General features: G+C 36.9%; 1 protein-coding gene across 1 annotated transcript in view; it reads left to right on the top strand.

Moving 5' to 3' along the window:
* The window catches only part of LOC126878695 (DNA polymerase epsilon subunit 3-like), a 29,327-nt gene extending 11,511 nt beyond the window's left edge, over window positions 1-17,816 (top strand). Inside the window, exon 2 of the mRNA XM_050641558.1 lies at window positions 17,275-17,816. Within this exon, the coding sequence (XP_050497515.1) occupies window positions 17,275-17,387 (113 nt within the window). The 3' untranslated portion in view covers window positions 17,388-17,816. The remainder of the gene's footprint in view (window positions 1-17,274) is intronic.
* The last annotated feature ends 874 nt before the right edge of the window (window positions 17,817-18,690 follow it).

The raw sequence follows: 18,690 nt of genomic DNA, 5'->3' as shown, positions 1-18,690 counted from the left end.
TGGATGTGAGAGGTGGCATTCAGATTTTTTGCGGATAAAGTTTGGTGATAACTTCGTTAATAATAATTAATTTATGCTCCTTCTCAAGTATGCCCGGAACATTAATAAAAAAATAAAATATTTAAAAATTTCAAAACTTTTTCGTTTTTTTTATACTTTTTTTGCTTAAAATTTAAAAACTATTCATTTTAGAACAAAGTTCTATAGGAATAAAAAAAAGATAATTCAATTTTCTATCAGATGTGATTTGTTAAAAATGTCTTAATTTATCACCCTTGCTTCAAAATAGCACTAAATATAAAATAAGGGGGCAAAACAAACCTGTCCTTATTCAATTATTTTCCATCACTTAGGTTACACTTGGAACCTTCCTAATTCGCTTAGAAAAATTTTTTAATGTGCTAAGACCGTACACCAAATTTCATTAAAATTAACTTACTAGATTTTGCATAATAATTTTGCAATCTAAACTTTTTTTAAAAAATTAAATTTTTTTAAAATATTGCACAACAAAAACTAGAACATACAAAGATTTGTCAATTTTTTTACATATAAAGAAGTACTCCACCTATCTAATGCACTTTACAGAATTGAAATCGGATTATTTAAGCAGCCTCAGCAATGTTTTAAAGTTATAAACAATTTTTTGGCTTATAAACAAATTAGTGCTGTGTCCAGGAGGGGGTGCTACGGGCTCCTTTATTTAGATGGACTTTCCCAAGTTTTTTTTATGTATTTTGACCCGTAGAACACGAATTTTTTGGGTAACAGTTGATACGGATGTCGATAAGATTGTTACAAACAAAGAACTTGAGGAATTACACAAAATCGATTTTTCGCAAAATAAAACATTTTTTGTATTTCTTGGGTAATTCTAAGCAAAAAATGTTCTACAAGTTTTTTCGTAGGATGCATAGTTTTCGAGATAAACGCGGTGGAACTTTCAAAAAATCGAGAAATTGCAATTTTTGAACGCGAATAACGTTTGATTAAAAAATAAAATAGCAATTCTGCTGACAGCAATTGAAAGTTTAAGTCAAATTATACCGGTTTTAATTATTAATTGAAATAAAGTTAAGAAATATTTTTGAGCCTGGGCGCGGCATCCGTATCAGCACCGGGCGGCAGACTGTGTTAAACCGGCACTGGGAAGAAGGCTTATTGGTCTATAGTTCTCCATCTTAGTAACATCACCTTTTTTAGGTAGTGGCTTGACAATTGCTAGTTTTAAACTTTGAGGAAATTTACCTTGCCTGAAAGAAGCGTTGACTATAAAAGATAGAGCAAGACAAATCTCTGATGAAACAAATTTAATTAAGCTGGTTGATATTTCATCATAACCAGAGCTATGCTTGCTTTTTTAAGTTATTTATTATATATTTTTTTCTTTTTCTGAAATAGGAGTTAAAAACATGCAATGATTATTTTGTTCGATATTAATTTGAAAACATTTTTACAGGCTTTATTTTCTTTACAGCTTCAGATGCAGCATTTGCCATAAATTGATTTATTTCATTAGAAAGCACCTGAGGATCACCCTCTAAACAAAAATTACCTTGATTTTTTGAATTGCCCTTAATCTCTTTTACCAACTGCCAAGCCATTTTAGTTTTATTTTCACTATTTTCAATTCGTTCTTTATAACAATTTTTTCAATATTGAGTGAGTAAAGCATTATACTTACGTTTTTCTGCCCTGTAAATATCATTATATTCGTCATTATTACTAGATAGTGTAAACAAAACATCAAGCCTAGATTTACAGTTTTTTATATCATCATTTTGCAAGCACTGTTGAGATTTTTTTTATTTGTTGTATTTATCTCTGTAAGTGGAAAACAGTTGACAAAAATTTTCTGAACTACTCGTATATTCATGAAAGTATCCCACTGATCATCTACTTCTAATATCTCAACAAAAGATACCCAGTCAACATTTCTCAACATAAGTTTAAAAGAATCTTTATTCTTCTTGTTAAATATTCGTTTTTTTGTTATATTTGAGTCAATTTTATTTAATTCAAATTTTACCTTTTGAGCAGTATGAACTAAACCCGATTCAACACCTGAGATTTAGATCCTCATAGCGATTTTTTTTATTTTCATTTTCAAACATGAAGTTTTTTTTATGACATGGACTTTGTCATTCAGCTAGTCACAACATGAGTATTAGTGTCATGTGTAGTGTGTATGTTAAGTAAGTGTCTTGTTACTTTGCAAAGTCGACGTCATTAGCGTAAAACTACTTGGAATTACACATAATAGACGGTATTTTACTAAACATCAACTTCAGAATATATTTTTTATTCGTAAAATATAGGGAATTTTTTTATTTCAAAATATGAGGATATCTAGAATGATATTGTCACGGTCCCAGGCCGGTCCTGTCAACGCCAGAACTCTCTGGCGCCGAAGTGTCTGAAACCCTGTTCGTCGGCGAGACAGCTGTTTACGAACGTATCGGCATATCTAGAAGGTCACCTAATACACCTTTCTTTTGTTGCTTTGTAAATAATACATATCTTTCGATTTTTTCTGGAAATCAGTAGATTAATTTTTATAACTATATAAAGAGACATTTTTGAAATTAGAGTTAGTTATAAATTTGTAGTCGTCGGTCGAGTAACATTTTTCGATGTTCGGACGCGAAATAAATGTAAATGTAAATGGTACATATTAGACATTTAGATAAATTGTTGTTTTAGTGTAATCTTTAATAAAGCCGTGGTTATTTGGTAACGAATAAAAATAATGTAGTATTTTAATGTTAAGTTTGTAAATTAGTGTTATTAAAGGATATAAATTCAGTGTTTTTTATTTCTTTAAGTGTAAGTTATTAAAAATAAATAAAGTCAATTAAATTAAACTTAGTGCCTAAAAACATAAACAATAAAATAGTAGAGTCAACCACGTAAAAAGACAATCGCGTAACAAAATGGTGCAGAAGTGAGGATACTTGAAATACATAAATTTAACGTAAATTTTCGGTTTAAATAGAGTGTGGAACTTTTAAAAATAAATAAAATATAAATCGTAATAAATAAAGTGTGTGACAATGTCTTCACAACATAAGAAAATCACTGAATTGATCGTTAAGGAGCTCCGCAACCAGTTAGAAGAGAGAGACATGGACACTACTGGGAAAAAGGCTGATCTAGTCGAACGTCTAAAGAACGCTCTTCAGGAAGAGGGTCAAGATCCAGAAACCTATTTGTTTGAAGACAAGCATGCTGCTGTGATCTCGTCGATTTCGAAAGTTTCCTCCGATGTTTCTAAAGTTTCGACAGACATTACATCGTTAGAGAACAAAGTTTCTAGTGAAATCTCCCAAGTTTCCTCGGATGTTTTGAAAGTTTCGACAGACATTGCATCGTTAGAGAAGAAAGTTTCGGGTGATATTTCATCCCTTGAAAGCAAAATGACTAACGAGATTTCTGCTAACATCTCTAAGGTCACTTCGGATTTTGACGACAAGATATCGTCCATAAAATCTACTTTTGAAGAAAAGATCAAGGAAATAGAAAAGAAACTGGAGGAAACTGAAAAAGTGGACAAAGTGGTGGAACCCATCTTAACAGATATTAAAGATGATGAAACCAAATACAAATTGGAGCCACGGTCGATAGTTGAAGGGAGTGTAGGTCATGCTCGTGTTAAGGTGCCAAATTTCGACGGAAAGTCATCATGGAACAACTACATGAAACAGTTCGAATCTGCGGCCAGAGCGAACGGATGGTCCGAAAAAGAAAAAGCTGTAAACCTCACTATTGCTCTTCGAGGCGACGCTTTGGATGTCCTCCAGACCATAGCCGTAGAGGAGACAGATGACTTCGAGCAGCTGAAGAAGAGACTGAATATGCGATACGGGCACGAACATTTAGAGCATGTCTATCAGTCGCAGTTTAAAAATCGAAGACAAAAGAAAGATGAAGCTCTTCAAGAATACGAGGTCGATATTGCCAGGTTGGTACGATATGCATATCCAACAGCTCCCGAAGACATGATGGAAAAGTTGGCTGTTCAAACATTTATTGATGGCCTTCGTGATCATGAAATGCAAAGAACACTGCGATTAGCTCGTCACAAGACGCTGGTCGATGTCTTGTCTGCCGCCCTCGAATACGAATCAGCTACCCAGGCCTCTGGTGGGTACAGTAAAGTGAGGACTGTGAAAGAGGAACAGGATGAGAACAAACTTGACCAGCTTGTTAATGTGAAGAAAGACATTGCATTCAAGAAAACGAAGACCATAAGGTGCTGAAACTGTGGTGAAATGGGACATGTACGGGGTTCATGTAAGTACCCTAGGTACAATAACAATCAAGAGACTCACCAGCAGGAAAACTAGAACGGGTCGGCCTTAGGGGGGCAGCTTCGACCCGCAACTTTTCCAAAGACCCTCTCATACTAATAGCTTCTTTGAAGTGTCGTGAAGATAGTGTATATGTGGATGGAGAAATAAATGGTAAAAAGTATACATTGTTGGTGGATACCGGAGCGACCAGGACCATTATACGACCGTCAGTTTTAAACAGCCGTAAGAAACTCTTACCAACGAGGTTGCGACTGCGGACTGCCACAGGTGAAAACGCCAACACCCATGGAGAAATCCAGATACAATTAGGGATTGGAGCAGAAAAGTTCGTCCATACTGTCATAGTTGCAGACATCGAAGAAGATGTTATATTAGGAATGGACGTAATGAATTTGCATGGATTTCAATTGGATTTTAAGAATAGGGTAATCAAAGTTGGCAACGAGGAGGTATTTCTTCATCCACATGATGACAGAACTGTGCTAGCAGCCATTAAAGAAGATACAGTTGTGCCTGCGAGGAGTGAAACGATCATCGTAGCGCGACTACAGGGAACTGTAGAAGAAGGAACGCCTGTTATGATGGAGCCATGGAACCACGACGAGGAGGTTGGCCGAGGAATCATAATTGGAAAGGAATTGGTTACTTCTGCTAAAGAAATTCCCGTGAGATTGATTAATGTCAATGACTACCCAGTGACCATCAAGAAGGAGACAAAAGTAGGAACTTGTGTACCCGTGACGTCCATAATCCGTCAGACGACAACATCAGATAATTCCAACGACAAGTTCGACCAAATGGTTGCAGTTGCAGGCCAGTCTCTAAATCAAATGGAAAAAAGGAAATTAAGGGAATTTCTTAGGCAATATCGTGACATATTCGTACCGAAAGGAGGAAAGACAGGAAGAACGACAGTTGTCAAACATAAAATTGACACTGGTACCGCTAGGCCAATTCGTCAAACAGCTCGACGATTACCACAGGCGAAGAGAGAGGAAGCTGAAAGGATTGTTCAAGAAATGAAGAAAGACGGGGTGATAGAAACTTCTACGAGCCCATGGGTCTCTCCGGTGGTCCTGGTCAAGAAGAAAGATGGAACTACGAGGTTCTGTGTGGACTACCGTTTGTTGAACAATGTTACCAAGAAAGATAGTTATCCTCTGCCTCGGATCGACGACACGTTGGACACATTGGCTGGAAGTAAATTGTTTTCTACGTTGGACTTGAAGTCTGGATATTGGCAGGTAGAGATGGATCCAGTGGACAAAGAGAAGACGGCCTTTACGACAGGATCTGGATTATGGGAATTCAACGTTATGCCGTTTGGACTCTGTAACGCACCTGCGACATTTGAGAGGCTTATGGAAAATGTGTTGAGAGGGTTATCTTGGAAGACGTGCCTGGTGTATTTAGACGACATAATCGTTTTGGGGGAGACGTTTGAAGACCACCTGAAGAATTTAGAAGACGTTTTTAATCGACTTAAAGCTGCCCAGTTAATGTTAAACCCCAAGAAATGCCAGCTATTTCAAAGTAAAGTCAATTATCTAGGCCATATAGTCAGCAAAGAAGGAGTGGCCGTGGACAAAGGAAAAATCGATTCCATTAAGGAATGGCCGGAACCAACTGATAAACATCAAGTGAGAAGTTTCCTGGGACTATGTACTTACTACCGGAGATTCATTAAGAAGTTTGCAGATATCGCTAAGCCATTAACGCGACTTACAGAGGAAGCAAGGGATTATTGCTGGGATGGAGACTGCCAAACGGCCTTTGAAACTTTGAAGAGGCATTTAATTACAGCGCCAATATTAGGGTATCCACTGCCAGAAGGAGAGTTCATCTTAGATACGGATGCAAGCAATGTGGGAATTGGAGGAGTGCTGTCGCAGATCGAAGGAGGACAGGAACGAGTCCTTGGATATTTTAGTAAAGTGCTTTCAAAACCTGAACGAAATTATTGCGTCACGAGAAGAGAACTTCTAGCAGTAGTAAAATCAGTGGAACACTTCTATCAATACCTCTACGGAAGGAAGTTTCTAATCCGAACCGACCATGCCGCCCTTAAATGGTTAATGCAGTTTAAGAATCCAGAGGGTCAGATAGCCAGATGGATTGAACGACTTCAAGAATATGATTTCAAGATCGAGCATCGGGCCGGAGTTAGCCACAGGAACGCTGATTCTCTATCTAGAAGACCGTGTCCAGCAGAATGTTCCCATTGCAACAAAACAGAGTCAAAGGAAGCAGCAGTACTAAGAACAACAGTGGTCAACGACGAGTGGACGCCTACCAAGATCAAGGAAGAACAAGAAAAAGATCCAGTTTTACAGAAGATTCGACAATGGAAAGAAGAAAATCGTCGAACATCTTGGCAAGAAATATCAAGCCTAGGCTCAGTAGTTAAGACGTATTGGGCCCAGTGGGACTCATTTATCTTGGAAGACAGCTTGCTTAAACGAGTAATAGAAAATGATGATGGTTCGGTGAGGAGAACACAGTTGGTGATTCCAAAGAGCAGAGTAGCCGAAGTACTTCGTCAGTTACACGACAGTCCATCAGGAGGGCATTTTGGTGTAAAGAAGACCCTTCAGAGAATTCGGGAACGATTTTATTGGATGAATAGTTCCGACGATGTGAAGGACTGGTGTAAGAAATGTACTACCTGTGCTACAAGTAACGGGCCCTACCGGAAAAGAAAGGCTCCTATGAGACAGTACAATGTTGGAAGTCCGTTTGAAAGAATAGCTTTGGATATTGCCGGGCCATTTCCAGAAAGTGACAATGGATGCAAATACATGTTGGTGATAATGGATTACTTCACGAAGTGGGTGGAGATCTACGCAATTCCAGACCAGAAGGCCGCCACTATTGCAGATGTGTTAATCAAAGACTGCATCAGCCGATTTGGAGTACCTCTGGAGATCCATAGTGACCAAGGAAGGAACTTTGAGAGCGATCTATTTCAAGGAATCTGTGATAAACTAGGCATGAAGAAGACAAGAACCACGGCCTATCACCCGCAATCGGATGGAATGGTGGAGCGTATGAATAGGACAGTCGGCAAGTATTTGACAAAGATGGTGTCCAATCATCAACGAGACTGGGACCAGTACCTTCCGTTCTTCGCAATGGCCTATAGATCTGCTGTTAATGAATCAACTGGCCAAACACCAGCAAAAGTCCTATTTGGACGTGAGATGCGTCTACCCTGTGATCTAGAGTTTGGATGTCGACCTGGAGAAGATGTTGCTGGTGAGGATTACGTGAATGAATTACGAAGAAGAATGGACGATATACATGAGTTGGTCCGTTCTAATCTTCAGATCGCTAGCGACCGAATGAAGAAACGATACGATACCCAAGCTGAAAAGGGATGTTTCAAGGAGAACGACAAAGTCTGGCTTTATAATCCAAAGAAGCGAACAGGCTGCTCTCCCAAGTTGCAGCAGTTCTGGGAAGGTCCGTACCTCATTGTCAAGAAAATCAATGACGTTATCTACCGAATAAGCAAGATTCCTAGGGGAAAGCCGATGATAGTCCACCATAACCGGTTGGCGCCGTACGAGGGAGACCACGACGTAGATGAAGAAGCGGAAGTCAACCAAGTTCGAGAAATACCTGACCTTACCTTTGAAGAGTTCATGGGTGCCTACGGAGGTACCGGTAAAGCAAGACATGGTGTTACCACTGAAGAAAAGCGAGATTGTCTCGCACTTCCCGATGTCTATTCACTGGCCCATACCATCCCGGCCAGTATCAAAGACGCACGAGGGTTGGCATCCGCCTTCCGAATGAAGTTTGGTCGAGTTGCAGAACTTCAATGCCAACTGCCAGCTCCTGGCAAAGCATTGAAACTCCAAGATGCATCACGTTACCTATTCTATCTGGTAACGAAAGACACTGTCCATGACCAACCTACCTACCAAGATGTATGGGATGCATTAATTCAATTGAGAGAGCACGTGTTGGAGTCCGACGTGCAAAAGTTAGCCATGCCAAAGTTAGAATGCAGCCAATTAGACTGGAGAGTTATCCGAAATATGGTAGAAGAAATTTTCCAAGACACCGAGGTCCAGGTGTTAGTCTGTTGCAATCCGCATAGTTACTGGTGCGGAGAGAAGACCGTCCCCTGTCACTTTTATACAACTGGGAGTTGTAAAAGAGGGTCCAGTTGCAGATACCAGCATCCAGTTCCAGTCCCGACAAGGTTCCAGGAGGAACCATCTTTTGAGGAGGGGGCAATGTCACGGTCCCAGGCCGGTCCTGTCAACGCCAGAACTCTCTGGCGCCGAAGTGTCTGAAATCCTGTTCGTCGGCGAGACAGCTGTTTACGAACGTATCGGCATATCTAGAAGGTCACCTAATACACCTTTCTTTTGTTGCTTTGTAAATAATACATATCTTTCGATTTTTTCTGGAAATCAGTAGATTAATTTTTATAACTATATAAAGAGACATTTTTGAAATTAGAGTTAGTTATAAATTTGTAGTCGTCGGTCGAGTAACATTTTTCGATGTTCGGACGCGAAATAAATGTAAATGTAAATGGTACATATTAGACATTTAGATAAATTGTTGTTTTAGTGTAATCTTTAATAAAGCCGTGGTTATTTGGTAACGAATAAAAATAATGTAGTATTTTAATGTTAAGTTTGTAAATTAGTGTTATTAAAGGATATAAATTCAGTGTTCTTTATTTCTTTAAGTGTAAGTTATTAAAAATAAATAAAGTCAATTAAATTAAACTTAGTGCCTAAAAACATAAACAATAAAATAGTAGAGTCAACCACGTAAAAAGACAATCGCGTAACAATATTAAACTCAAATAAAAAAATAATGAGTTAAAAATTGAAAATACTTTTGAATTTATTAAAGAAAAACATACGCTGGGGTCCAAATTTCTCCCGCTTGGTCATCCGAAGGTTAAAATTAATTTTTTCTAAACATAGGTTACAAAATAATATAATCAATGACAAGAAATATCTCATTCATACATAATGGTACGTTTACACGTATCCAGTTACTGGCGCCAGTCTCACTGGAATAGCACTGGCATGAAAAATAGACCAACCTTTTATTTGAGACAGAGCTGGACTGGCGGAAAAAAGTGTTGCCATGATGCCACTACCATGCCATCGCTGTCGTGTCAGTGCGACTGGTGCCAGTTAATGGATACGTGTAAACGTGCCATAATACAAAGGAAATACCTATCCATTCAAATGATTCATTTTAGATTCACAACTTTAATTTAGTTTATTGGAGAAATATCATAATTAGTTTAAAAATGTTTATGTTATCATCACTTAATAGTGCATTTAAATTTACGGGAGTATTTAAACCTGCTTTCAGCAATTCTTGTAGCAGCCACATATTTTTATTGAGATGTAAGCGACAGTTAAGAATACGTGATTTAGATCAGCTATGCTAGTTCCACACTCTCATCTGCCAGTTGGGAGAACTCCGATTTTGTGTAGAGATGGTATTTTTTCTTGTTAATATGACAACTAGAAAATAAAAAAAAAATATCTTGAATTATTACTTTAAAGTAGCAAAACTAAGTGTGAAAAATAATGAAACAAATAAAACAGTTTAATAATAAAGTATTTACTATAATAATTAATACAATTTACATTAACAGATTATATTTACTTTAAGACATAATTTTAAAAATTTATTTTTCCAAGAAATATGAAATGTGCCAAAAATGTTTACCCTGATGCTGGTTCGTTAAAATAAAATAGAAATATGTTTTATTGTCACTGAAAATTTTTACAATTTTATGGACAAAGCTTACATACAGTCAAAAAAATATCAATAACAAATACAATTTACTAAAATTAGATAAATCGTCAATATACAGTATATAAGATATTTTTTATTTATTTAGCGTATGGCAATTTGATACACAACATTATCACACATATGTTATAGTCTAACATCTAATGTATTAATATATTCAATCGACGCTGGTGTTGCAGAGGCGAAGTCCAGAGGATCTCCATCATACTTTCTCCGAGGGCATTCGGCAATCATATGCTGGATGGTCTGTTTCTCGGCGCCGCAGTCGCACTCAGCAGAGGTTCTCATTTTCCATTTATAAAGGGAATCTGCGCAGACTCCATGACCCGTTCTTATCCTGTTAAGAGTTGACCATGATTTTCGGGGGAGGTCAAAACCTGGTGGAGTTTCTGTGATGCATGGTGTGTTTCTCATTATTAGGTTCGGTCTGTCGCTCTGCATGTTCTTCCACTGGGAGTTCATTTGGAAATTGTTGGAACTCAAGTTTATTGCATCTCTGGTTTTCTGGAGCGCAATCGATGTGAGTTAGCGTCGGCGACATATGTGTGTATAGGTAACTGCGGGTTGTTAAGCAGCTTTTGGAATTCTCTAAGCAGAGCATGCTGACGACGAAGGTTAGGTGGAGGTATGTGGCTCAGTAGTGGAAGCCACTCCACAGGTGTAGACTTGATCGTTCCAGATATGAGACGCATGGCGACATTGAGCTGAGTATCTATAATTTTTGTGTGAACGCTGTTCAGCCAAACAGGGGAGCAGTATTCAGCTGCGGAGTATACGAGTCCAAGGGCTGAACACCGAAGTGTACTTGCTGTTGAGCCCCATGTAGTCCCGCAAAGCTTCTGTATGATGTTGTTACGGGTTCTCAGCTTTGCTGCGGTGTTCTCAAGATGTTTCTTAAAGGAGAGTGTTCTGTCCAGGGTGACGCCGAGGTACTTGGGATTATAGTTGTGCGTGAGCAGTTGGTTATCAATGTACACTTTAAGTTTTGTGTGGGCCATATTGTTGTTCAGGTGAAAACAGCTAACCTCGGTTTTTTTGGGGTTAGGTTTAAGTCTCCATTGTTTAAAGTACTTAACCAGGCGTTCCAGATCTTCCGTTAGGATTGCCTCGGAGTTTTGTATTAAGGAGTTTTGAGTTGCAAGTGCCCAGTCGTCTGCATATCCAAATTTTTTAGATCTGGTAGGGGGCATATCAGCTATATACATACTAAATAGCAGCGGTGCAAGTACAGAGCCCTGGGGGAGGCCGTTGTTAAGCGTTCTCTGTTTGCTCACTGTAGTTCCCATGGTTACACGAAAGTTTCTACTGCTCAGCATAGTATGTATGAGTCGGGCGGTTGCTTTGCAGGGGATTATTTTCAGGAGCTTATAGATGAGGCCATCTTTTCAAACCGTGTCATATGCAGCCGATAAATCGATGAATGCCACAGACGTTTTCAGTTTTCTTTGGTAACCTGCCTCTATGTAGGTAGTTATAGAGAGCACTTGGTCAGTGGTGCTTCGTTGAGGCCTGAATCCTGCTTGTTCAATTGGTATTTTTTGAAGTAGCTTTGGGCCGATTCTGTTCAGGACCAGTCTTTCGAGGAGCTTGTAAGCTGAACTGAGTAAAGCGATGGGGCGGTAACTCGCTGGGTTGTCTGTTGGTTTTCCAGGTTTTAGAATGGCTATGATTTTTGTTTGTTTAAAGATGTTTGGTAGGTTACCTGTTTTGAGTATATATGTATAGAATTTAGACAGCCAGGTTTTTGCAAATTTCCCACAATGGATCAGGAATTCGGGAGGTATACCATCTGTACCAGGAGCTTTGTTAGGTTTAATGTCTTTAATGGCGTTTGAGACTTCTTCTGGAGTGAACGGTGCGGAGTACTCTGTATCTGATGGACAGGCAGCTTTTAGATGTTTAAGCTCCCTTTTTATAGTAGTGGTAAACTTTTTATCACATGCTCCTCTGGAGGTGGCAGCTATATGTGATGCAATTTTATTAGGGTTGAAGTCGTGGATTTGTCGTGTTGCCAGTCACTTCCGAGTTTTCTTAGGAGCGACCACGCTTTACGGCTAGACTTTTTGAAATCTAACGATTCAACTTCATTTGTCCATTTCTTCCTTCTTGCTACATCAAGGCTCAGGAGAAGTTCGTCCGCAATGTCACTTTCACCGGTTTCAAGATATATTCTTCGTAGAGGTTTTGGCTTTCCTCACTCCATCCTGGTATGTATTGCTTACGATGGCCCCTGGGAATGTGTTTCTTTGCTGTAGCAATTATTGCCCCTCTAAACCTTTCATAATTTTTGTATGTTGGTGGAATCCATCGTAGGATTTTATCGAGTTCGTTGGTAAAGGCGGCCCAGTTACCTTTGTTAAAGTTCCAGCGTGGTCGTGGAATGGTTGTGACTAGTGGGATTTGGATACCAATCTCAATAATGATCGGCCTGTGCTGGCTATGCGGGAAGTCATGAAGTACTCTTCTCTTGGTTGGTAAGGGGTAGCTTTTCTGGTTTTTGCTCACAAAACATAAATCTGGATTGTACTCTTGTTTCCATGCCGCCGATTTAAAAGTGCCCCGGTCTTTGGCATCGAAGACGTGATGCAGGTGGTTACTCTCTGCCCAGTCTAGCAGTGTCTCCCTGTTTTCATCGTTATTTCTGTATTTCCATTCTTGATGATGGCTGTTAAAATCACCTAAATAGATGGCGGGATGGGGCCTTATGTCTATGACGTGGCTTGGCCATGTAATACTTGGGGGGTTTATAAACATTTGTCACTTCCATTTCACCTATTTTGGTAACAGTCAAATGTATATTATCTTGCATGGTGGAAGATATGAGGTGAGCGTTTTCTACGGAGTTTTTTACGTAGTTGGCGGTACCATAAGCATGGTGATAGGTTGCTCCCAGAAGATCATAGCCTGGAATTTTGCCTCTACTTGCGAGTTGTTGTTCGTTCGCAGCATGGGTTTCCTGTATGACTACCAGGTCGATGTCGTTAGAAAGTAGTATGTTTGACAGCATTTCGCTTTTGGATCGACTAATGCCTTCAATATTTATCTGACAAATCCAGACAATGGGTCCCAGAGTTCTAGTCGCTTGGTTCTCATAAGAACCATTTCTTGTTTGGGCGTTCATGTTTGCAGTTGTGTATTGGCCAGGAGATCGTTAGATAGTTTGGCCGTCTGTTCGTTCTAGCTCATTTAGTGTTAACCAGAGGGCACGTGCAGAATTCTTCTGCGGACGCGAGCTAGTTTACCCTCCAGTATATAAGATAATTAAAGTAAAACAAAAACAATATATTGCAAAATTTATATAAATTGCAAATTGAACATACAACAAATAAAATACAACATTAGGAACCAATAAGTTTAAGCTGCTGCATATGAAACCCAATTTTCTTAGTTATTCATTAAGAAATTCTGCTATTGAATAATATGGTCTTTTATATAGATAGAGGCTTTTGTCATTTTATGGAACTTTGGGAAATATGTTGTAGATTTAAGTTGTAAAGAGAGATGGTTGTATAGTTTTTTTGCGGAATATAATATAGATTTCTTTACTAACTCAGTGGACGGGATCAGTAAATAAATATCAAAAGTTGAATTTCTGGTGGGGTGGAGGTGATTAGGCCTTGCTGGAAAGACATGAAGGTGTTTACAAATTTAGCAAACTGTTTAATATATAAAGATGGAAGTGTTAAAATTCGGTGATCTCTGAAGTAACTTCTGCAAAGTGTAGATCTTCTGAGGCCAAGCAGATATCTTATTGCTCTTTTTTGCAATTTAAAAATAACATCAAATTGAGCAACTGTACTAGAACCCCAAAAAGGAAGACCATATCGAAGATGAGACTCGAACAACGAAAAATATGTTATTTTAGAAGATGCTAAATTGAGTTCCCTTGAGACAGATCTTATTGCATAGCAAGCTGAGGCGAGTTTCTTACTTAACGAATCGATATGAAGGGACCATTTGAGGTTGCTCTCTAAAAAAATACCAAGAAATTTTACAGAATCAACGGAACTGATTTGGCTGTTATTTAGAAGCAAGGGTTGAAGCGCTCCTTTATAGGATAATGCTACTGTCTTATCCACGTTAAAAGAGAGTAAATTAGAGTCAGATTAAGTTTTTATCATATAATCATCATTTTATCATGGTATAATCAGCAAAAAGAAACATTTTTCCATCGATTTTCAAATTAGTGATGTCATTTATAAAGATAAGGAACAGAAGAGGACCCGATACTGAACCTTGTGGTACACCACATACAATGTTTTTGAGACTAGAGTGAGTATCATTTGTTCTAACCAGTTTTTTCCTATTATCCAAGTAGGATTGGAACCAATTCAAAGAAATACCTGGAATTCCGTAGAAATTTTAGTTTTTTCATCAAAATGTCGTGATTTCACAATCAAAAGCTTTGGCATAATCACAGAAAACAGTGGCATTATAAAGATTATTGTTTACTGCTTGGCAAACCTCATGTAGTATAGAAAACATGTCATCAGTGGTACATTTATTAGTTAAAAAGCGAAACTGATTTTGTGATAAAATGTTGTTAGCAATGAGAAAGGACATAAGTCGAGTTTTTATGAGTCTCTCAATAATTTTGGAGAGTACCGGTAGTAGGTAAGGCAATAGGTATATAGTTGCAAGCATTCGATTTTTCACCACCCTTATGAAGAGGAATAATAATGGCTGTCTTTAGGCACTCTGGAAATTTACCTTTATCAAAGGAATCATTAATTAGAGGAGTTCTAACACATGTTCTGTGAGATTTGAGAAAATTTTTATAGATAGACCATCAGTACTACAGGATGATTTGTTTTTGATACTATTGATTGTTTGGATCAGTTCAGAGTTATCGACTGGTCTTATAAATAATGAATTCAAGACCTTTCTTGAATTAGGTAGATAGGAGATGGCATCTTGTTGTGGCAAAATAGTTGATGTTATATTTTTACTCACATTAACGAAGTATTCGTTTAGATTTTGGAAGGGAAAATGATTGAGCTGTGTGAGTTTTATTTCGAACATCGTTTATTATGGACCAAGTTTCTTTAGCAACACCTTTAGAGCTTCCCAGAAGATTTTGATAGTTAGCTTTTTTAGCTGATTTGATAAGTTTTAGATATGTTGCCCTGTACTTCGCGATATATTCAGTGACAGAAACGTTGGTAGTAAATTTCTTGATGTATAGTAGTGGACGCATATTCTTGGCTGATATGTGGATACCTTTCGTAACCCAGGGTTTCCGATGTTTTGGCTTAATAGTATTTAAAGGAAATGCTTTATTGATGATACGGAGAAGCTTATCTAGAAAAACACTGAAATTATAGTCCACGTGTATAGATGGAAAATGCCACTCAGAAGTTTAGCATACATTTTGGAATTTACAAACATTCTGGGAGGAAAAAATCCTGCCTAAATGTCTGGTTTTTGAGGAGGGTTTGCTGAAGATGTTAAACTTCGTATATACTGCTTCATAATCAGATAGTCCCGCATTAATAACTTATTAGAGCAAACATCAATATAATCGATTGTGGTAGATGTAGTTTTTGTAATACTTGTAGGAGAATTTTAACGTGCATTGACAGACCATACGATTCAAATATTTTGGCCAAGGACACTTGGGTAGCACAAGCAGCAGCATAATTAATGTTGAAGTCCCCGCATAGAATTTTCTGCTTTTATAAGGCAGGTCATCTAACAAATTTAGCAGGTTCTGAAAAAATAGTTCCACGGTAGAGTCAGGTGATCTATAAATGCAAATAATGTGAAGATTAAGATTCTTATTATAAACCAAGGAAAACTCAAAGAAGGATTCACTTAACAAAAAGTCATATTTTGTTACCAGAGAAAAATCATTATTTATAGAAAGAATTAGGGTGCCCCCATGAGCTGAACTTGGACGATCATACTTAGCAATTGTGGTATATTTTTCTACAAGAAAAGGCTATCGGGGGAAATCCTAGTTCCTCTAGAAACAAAAATAATTCATCAGTCTTATTTCTTATAGAACGAATACTAATCAGAACCATGCTAAAGTTGTTAAATTGATAAACCTAATTTCAGTTGTAACTGTAATAAAAGTTAGTTTCCACGTTAACAAAAATAAACAGAATAATTCAATTGTGATGTTATGAATTGTGCCGTTACAAATTGTCCGTTATCATTTGTGGGGTTACGAACTGTCGCGTTACGAGATACCTTGTCACTCAGATTTATATAACCATTTATATTATTATTTATATAACCATTATACTCAGATTTATATAAGTGCCAATTTATAAATTACTACATGACTATTATGTGATGTTAGGTTTTGAAAGTAATTTGCCGGTGAACTTGAAAAAAGGGACAAGTCAATTTTTGATAAAACTAGATTAACTCAAATATAGATTAACAAAAGGAATAAGGTTGATTGTTCCTAAATAGTACATAAAGTTTAGTGTAAAAAGGGATATATTAACATGGGGATATGTGTATTCAAAAATGGACTTGTTCCCTTTTTCACGCCCGACATCGAATTTATTATATTTTAGGCCATTGTAATTGCTAATTTTTATACAGGCATGTAGGAATTTGTTTGGTTTGTGAGATTATTAATTAAGTTTATATTTAAAATCTTGTAGAGGATCTTTATCTAATAGAATGATACAATGTTAGAATAATTGGTGGTCAAAATTAATGTGATTATTTCATTCATAGAGATTCTGACCAATAGAAAGCTACAAGAATAAAAATTACAGCGGACATTTTTTTCGATAATTTCCCGTCGCCAAGTATTACGTCACATTATGCCCTTCGTTGCTACGCAAAAATGAACATTCAGTGACATTAATGAAAATTAATGTTTTACAACTTGCCAAAGAGTTGAGAACTTGCTATGAACAGATTTAGCAAATATTCAGGCGAAAATGTCAATAAAATATTAGTTAAAATGATTTAAAAAACAATTTTATTCATGAAATAATCTTATCGAATTACACTCGAGCTCTTAGAAATTACCAATTTGTTTTGCCCTCATGCCACTTTAACATAATTTCACTCCCCTTCGAATCGTGAAATTAAAACTGTCAAATCGATCATTTTAAGGCTCTTGTGTAATTACTATCTACTGAAAATTTGTGTTTAAGTATCTATGTCAATATTTATATTTTTTTATTTTTAGATTATAAAAATTCCAAATCTAAAAAACAAGTTAAAACTAAAAAACCTAGTGGTGAAGAACAGACTGAGATGGAAGAGGGTGATGAAATTCAAGAGGTTGCAGATGATGAATAAATTTTATGTTTAGTAGAAATGATTTTTATTTATTTATGTTAAGTTTACCTAATGGTAGCAATGAGTTCAAGAACTTTTCTAAAAATTGCAGGACAATATTTCTGGTCTCAAGTTTTTTCATATTAATCATCTTCCTAATCAATACAACATAAAAGTTTTTCAAATATATTTTTAATTAAAATATTTGATTATAATAATTATGTTTTGTGAAACGTTTTTATGTGAATTATTTGATATTTAACCTGTAATTATTTAAATAATTTAATAAAGGGACCTATAGCAATGAAAACTCTATGTAAACGTACCTATTATCGGCACCTTTAGCACGTTAAGCACAATGGAGCTTCATTTTAATTAGGTTAGTAACCGAATTAGCTGAATAAAGTGTATTCAGATTATTGTTTTGGCTAATAAAATCTATCACAATTACACACAGAATATTTACTTTATCCTAAAACAAACTCATAATATTTAAAAAAATTAATAACATAAAAAGTGTCGTAAGTCCCCATTATCGGCATTCTAAATTAAATTCATGCTCTAATCTTCGGCATATCAAGGACCTTTTTTCGGCATGAACTAGATACCCAAAATTTAAATAATTATTGTATAAGATACTTACCTAAATATTTACTTAGATACTATTGAAGTAAATAAATTATTGTATGTAAATACATATTATTTCTAACAATTATTAAAGCTAATTGGCTCTTCCCAAAGCCATAAATTCCACAAAAAGAAGAAGAAGAAGAAAAAAAATTCCTACGCATTACTACACCCTTCCTTGAGGCACTTACGAAATTTTTTCAAAATTTCAAAAATGTTTATCAAGTTATCGCGAAAAAGGATAAAATGTGAGATTCTATCTAACGGCGCGACTACTCGCGGGTTAAACACACTTTATTTTAGTAGTCATTGACACCAGCATTTCCTTTTCATTTTCCTCTTCTGGTGTGGAAAACGGACCTTCGTGACATTATTCAATTTAATCTTTGTCTTGCGATTAGAAATTCTATTATTAAAGGTTTGTGCAACTTTTTTTCTTTTCGTTTTCCAATTGGATGCGCTTCTCTTTCCGTTACATTTTTAGCTGTTCTTGTTTTTCTTTTCTTCTATTTTCTTGTAATATTGTCGCACTCGCCCCAGGCGTTTGAAACGAATATTGGGCTGCGACAGGGAGATGCGCTGGCGTGTCTCCTCTTCAACATAGCTCTGGAAAAGGCGGTCAGAGATGCCCGAATAGACAACAGAGGAAATATTTTTAATAAATCATCCGAAATTTTGGCATATGCCGATGACGTGG

Source organism: Diabrotica virgifera, chromosome 10 (assembly GCF_917563875.1).
Source record: "Diabrotica virgifera virgifera chromosome 10, PGI_DIABVI_V3a".
Taxonomy (NCBI): Eukaryota; Metazoa; Arthropoda; class Insecta; order Coleoptera; family Chrysomelidae; genus Diabrotica; species Diabrotica virgifera.
This window is presented reverse-complemented; position numbering and strand designations above follow the sequence as displayed.